The sequence below is a fragment of the Pteropus vampyrus genome, unplaced genomic scaffold, assembly GCF_000151845.1.
Source record: "Pteropus vampyrus isolate Shadow unplaced genomic scaffold, Pvam_2.0 Scaffold6, whole genome shotgun sequence".
NCBI lineage: Eukaryota > Metazoa > Chordata > Mammalia > Chiroptera > Pteropodidae > Pteropus > Pteropus vampyrus.
The window spans coordinates 9,732,518-9,738,468 of record NW_011888787.1 but is presented as its reverse complement, the minus strand read 5'-3'; the positions used below and the strand labels follow the sequence as shown (position 1 = coordinate 9,738,468).

The 5,951-nt window shown below is 39.3% G+C and overlaps 1 protein-coding gene across 1 annotated transcript in view; it reads right to left on the bottom strand.

Annotated features, from left to right (window-relative positions):
* The window catches only part of VAV3 (vav guanine nucleotide exchange factor 3), a 325,354-nt gene that overhangs the window by 55,987 nt on the left and 263,416 nt on the right, over positions 1 to 5,951 (bottom strand). The window contains exon 19 of the mRNA XM_011369192.2: positions 2,495 to 2,631. Coding sequence (XP_011367494.1) covers positions 2,495 to 2,631 — 137 coding nt within the window. The remainder of the gene's footprint in view (positions 1 to 2,494; positions 2,632 to 5,951) is intronic.

Genomic DNA, 5,951 nt, shown 5'->3' with positions numbered 1-5,951 from the left:
TCAAGGAACAAAGTAACAAATTGAACTACATCAAAAGTAAAAACTTTTCCTTTACATATAACACTGTTAAGATAATAAAAAGGCAAGCCACAGCCTAAGGTAAAATATATGGAAATAATGTATTTTGTTAAGGACATGTACGTAAAATATATAACGTATTATCAAAACTCAGTCATAAAAAAACATATAACTCATTAAAAGAATTTGAAACAATATCTGAACAAGCACTTTATCAACAATGACATAGGTATGGTAAATAATCACCTGAAAAGATGCTCAATGTCAATCAGTCATTAGGGAAATGCAAATTAAAACTATGATATCGCACTATACACTCGTTAGAACAGGTAAAATTTAAAAGGCTGACCATACCCCAGTGTTGGTGAGGATGTGGAGCGGCCAGAACTGTCATACACAGCCAAAGTCAAATCGCTTAGAAAAATGGTTTGGTAGTCTCTCAAAAAGTTAAACATATGCCTACATATGATCCACCATTCCCCTGTCAGTATTTACCAAAAAAACAAACACGAAAGCATATGTCCATACGAAGACTTATACTTGAATGTTCATAGAAGTTTTAGTTCTAATAGCCAAAAACTGCTAATAACCTGAAAGTCCATCAACAGGCTAATAAACTGTGCTATATCCCTACATGGGATAATCAGCAATAAAAAGAAAGAACTTATTTCACTTAGCATAATGTCCTCCAATTTCTTCCATGGTTCTTTCTTTTGTAAGTCTGAATAATATTTAATGGTATGTATACACCACATTTACTTTATCCATTTGTCCATTGGTAAGACATTTAGGTTGCTTCTATGTCTTGACTCTTATATGAGGTATCTAAAATAGTCCAACTCATAGAAACAGAGAGCAGAATGGTGGTTGCCAGGAGCTGGAGGAAGAGGGATTAGTTAAAGGGTACCAAGTTTCAGCTACGTAAGATGAATAAGTCCTAGAGACCTACTGTATATCATAGAGTCTATAGTTAGTAATACTGTATTATATATTTTAAAATTTGCTAAGATGGTAAGCTTTGTTGTCACACATACAAACAGAAAAAATGGGAAGAAATTTTTTAAAGTGATGGATATGTTTATGGCAAAAATTATGGTGATGGTTTCGAGGATGTATACTTATCTTCAACCTCATCAAGCTGCATACATTACATATGCACAGCTGTTAAAAAAAAACTGTTTTTTTAAACAATGGTGCCAGTGCTCCAGGTAGGAACAGTTTCTGCAGGAGACCCATCGTGAACACAGCGTGAGGAAGGAGGGGCAGAGTGGAGAACGCTCTCTCGAGAAGCTCGGCTTTGGGAATGGGAGAGGGAGAGGATCAGAGGGAGTGAAGGAGTGGAAGGTTGACGTAATCAGACAAAAGGCTGGGTTACACGTGTTCTAAGCTGGGAGGAGCTTGAGTGTATGTGTGTGGGTATATGCAAGGGTCAAGAGCCAGCTGATGAAATATGGCATGGAAAATCCAAGAAGAAAGATAAATCTCAAATAAGACGTGTCTTATGGGTACAAATGCAGGTATGGGTCGGGAGAGGCAAGAGTGGACCAAAGAGTGAGCAGGCTTTAAGTCTGTCATTCTCACTTTTGTGGGGAAGGCTGAGACATGACATGAGAGGAATAGGTGGAGTTCTGGAAAAGTCATTGGCTACAGCAATTGCAATATGATTGAAGATAAATGTTCAGTCTAGGAGCATTCTTCGGCAACAAGATGACAGACAATAAAACAGTCGTAAGCAAACAAAGCAGGCATTGTTTACACATGGATTATTATCCAGCAGTCCTTCTCTGCTACCTCTCTAACCCTAACCAAATTCCACTCATGTGCTACAGATTTTGAACAAACTTTTTAATTCTGTTGAAAAATATTTCATGTACATGAAAAAGAGACTAATTTAATGAATAGCAATATTCCGCCATCCAGCTTTATCAAATCTTCACATTATGCCATATTCGCCTCATTTAACAAAATCTTTGAACCAAACACAGGCTTACTGGACAAGAGAGATTTCATCACCAGCCAGCATCGACATGCTCACTTACTTTTCACATTTCATGTATTTCATGACTAACACCAGAGAACCGCTGGGAACTTCAGGCAATACTGTGGGTAGGGGCAAATCAAATATGGCCAGAAATGGCCACTGGTCAAGCTAATTAGGTAGTTCCCCCTAAGTAAACTGTTAATACATTAAAGCCATGCAAATCAGATCATATCTACAGGTCCTAGGTTTGGAAAAAAGTGCTCTCCCAAATTATGAATTTTTAATAAAAATGGTAATTATGATTCACAGCACTGACATACTCATTGCCACTTTCGCATTGGTGAAATAAGGAAGGCTATAAAAAGTATCTTTTCCCGTGTCGTGTAAAATTTCTGAAGCTGAAAGCATGCAATCGGTCTCTAAAGAAAAGAGTTTTATTCTTTAAGCGGTAATAGGTCATTCATTAAATCTACAAAACTGTAATTTAGATAGTACCTGCCAAAACAGACTGTGTGCGTCTCCTCTCAGAAGTTCAACTGTGTCCCCTGCCTGGATGTGTAACGGGGGTCCTTCATGAAGACCCGGGGGTGGTGTCCCAGTATAGTTCCTAATGACCTGCATCTTTGGTAAACCTGGAAATAAGGAACACAACTTTTAGAACTGAGAAAATAATGAAGTGTGAAGTCCAAGTGTACTTAAAACAAAAGAGCCATTGTTAACATTAAAAAGTTTTAACCAAGTAAACATTTGAAGTCACTACAACAGAATGCCATTCACCCTTCTCATAATTTGAGATGGTAACGCAACGAGACGCATATGTTTCCCCTGAAACCTCATATGCTTTTCCTCTCCCTCACCATCCAGCTATTTTTAGTTGAAAAAATATTTCTCTTTCAGCTGATGCTTGCTTCATAAAAAACACATCACGTACAGTTTAATGGAAAAGAATCAATTTTTTCATCAACTCTATCCTTTCTGCCTATTACTTTCCTCTTGGGCATTGGCTGATTTCATCACTAAGGCGGCTCACCCTTTCTGTGTATGTATCACATTGCCCGGTATAAGGCTCATATCTTAAGGTTATCTTTGTAATTCAAAAGCAAATATGTGATGGATGTGCCACTGCAATACTTAAGACATTTATACGGAGAAATTCTTCAGGCTCAAATTTAGGCTTGCAAAACAGACCCAATAAAGGGAACATGTCTAAGCCAATAGCAGCAACAATACTTGAAATACAGATCCGTCTCCTTTTCTTTGTATTTCTTTGAAGTTGCGACAAAGGCCTTCGTTTAATATTTCATTTTTGAGAGCAGTAGCTTCAGTTGCATGTGGGCCATGGGCCTAATTGCACCAATAATGCCACAAATGGACAACCCCACGGTCACCTTTTCATTTGGAGGTGAAACTGTTCCCTCCTATAAGAGAGATCACCCATAAACATGATATTTACTGCTCCTTCAGGAACTTAAGTCATTGCTAATTACACTTCAAGACTTCTTATTCTAATAAGTGCCCCTGGAGACGCATAACTGGCTGAAAATCCTGCACAAAATACAGAAAGGAGGATGTCGCCGAGTTCTAAATGTCCAGGCTACCTAAAAAAGACCCAGTAACCACAGGAAATGCTCCGGCAAACGGTATAATAAAGTCCTCAAAGATCGTTTTCGAGAGCTCCCCAGAGGGGAGAAACCAAGTTTTGTACGTTACACAGAACTGAAAAATTTCAGTTAACACCTTCTTATCAATCCAGTCAATCAGACGGCAGAAGGGCTAAAAAATACACTGCGCCCTTCGCCCCAATTCGGCTGCTGCAACCGCCGAGGCGTGTTAGGAGTTGCCACGCCACCCCTTCACCTCAGTTCTTGTGCCACAGGACCCGTGGGGCGATGGCTCTAATCCCACATCTTTCCTGGAGCGTTTCCCTACCAGATGTTATAAGGTGGAGCCCTTACACAAACAGCAGGCTTTGTTGTCCTTCCCAAAAACAACACTGGACAGGAGAACTCTCCTCAGTGAAGTGTCTGTCAGACCTGCTCTTGGCACACTGCGAATGCCTTAGGGAGAGAAAGAGCTTATTTTACACTTTCTGTGAGGTTCTTATTGTTAACTTAAAACGATATCTAAATATCCTGTCATACAACAGTTGATTTAGAAGTTTGATACATGGAAGGGGATGCAGGCAAAAGTAGAATTTCTTAGATGGGAGTGTGGTTTCCATGACAGTCACTCCTTGGGGTGTGGGGGTAGGGTTGGCCTCAGTTTTACGAAGTATTTCTAGAGCAAGAAAAGTAGTTCATTCAGTCAGCTCCCTTGATAATTCTGTTTTTATGCCAATTTTTAAAACGAAGACTGAAGGCAAAAAACGAAGAGTTTTTAAACCTGAAATCGCTGCTGTGGCCTCGAATAATAGGGCCAGTCGAGTGCTCAGAAGGGCCTTGGCCTTCACTGCAGTTGTCTCAGGACAACTGCAGGACAAAAAAGCAGTGCCATGTGACAAATGGTCGGAAACAGCACGGTTTTTTTTCATTGCTAACACGCCCGAGTTAGTCATACTCAACAAGAAATGACTGAAAATGCATAGAGCACTTAGGAGAAAACATTAAGTTCAGTGACATTCCACCTACTAACTCTAGATTAGAGATTAGAAGATAGAATTCCCAGGCTATCTAAAAAGGCTGTAAGGTATGAAGCAAAGTTGCCTTCTTTGTCTTTTTGGATGAACTGGAATGCCCATAACTCACGGCCCAGTAAAACCATAACCTTTAAATTGAAAATAGTACATAAATATACTTTAGTCAAAAGTGAGACCTAATTAGTCTTAGGACTTACTTAGGAATAAGTAGTCTTCAGAATGATGGACTTGGTTTTTATAGTTTTGCCTATTTCTAATTTTTTCATTTACTCGAACTTTTCTGCTATTACTTTCTTCTTGGTTATGAGCTTCATTTGGGAAGGTGATCCAGCAGCATACGAGCATAGTGTATGTCGCTAACCTCATTCCTAACGGAAAAATCATGTGACCTTTTCCAAGAACGATGGTTGAGGCCAGGTCGTAACCAAAAAGACATTGCCTGAATTCAGGCACAAGTGACTTACAAATTACAGCATGTACTTGACTCTATGCTTTACTTTGTGGGATGAGGTATGCGTTTATAACATAATGGAATTCTTTTTTTTTTGGTCATTTGTTAGGGTAATCTTCAGCCAGCTATTTGTGATTGGTCAGCACTTCCCATTTCAGGATGATCTGTTGTCAGGGCTACAGAGGTCAAAGGATGAAAGGAAGAAAGCAAGGGCACAGAGACTTGACGGATTCAGACACTCTGCCCCTTGCCTCTGATGCCTGCGTACAGCACCAATGCGGTGAATGCTTGTTTTCCAAAAGGCCCCTTTATAGTCCTTTCTTTGATTAAAAAAGACGCAGTAACTTTGCTAAGAAGGTGAATACGATCAGATTAACTGATAGACAAAAATGCAATTAAAATAAGAAGAGAAGTGGGTTAAGTTTTGTGTCGGTACTCGACCATCGACATACGTGTTAAGACAACCTACTGCCACAGCAGGCATCGCACCTCATAAATGAGATCAAGAATGAAGGAGAAATTAGGTTTACAGATGCTCCTCTTTCGAATAGCCATTTTGTGTTGATTTAGTGTATGTTTTTGTCTCCCCTTGTAAAATATCCCCAACAGGGTTTTAACTGCTGTTCAAAACTGTCCAGGACAGAACATTCACTAGTCATCCCTATGACAACTCAGTCATGGCTGCATAGTTTGTGAACAAGCTATATCTGAAACTTACTCAAAATCACTCTCTCTGTAACTTCTCTCCATTGTCCCGCCTCCTTCTATTTGGATTTATGCTGAAGAAGGCAAATCTCCTTTCTTATAAATTAGCCTTTCAAAATCTATTCAGGCTTAAAATCCCTAGTTCCTTAAAAAAAAAAAAA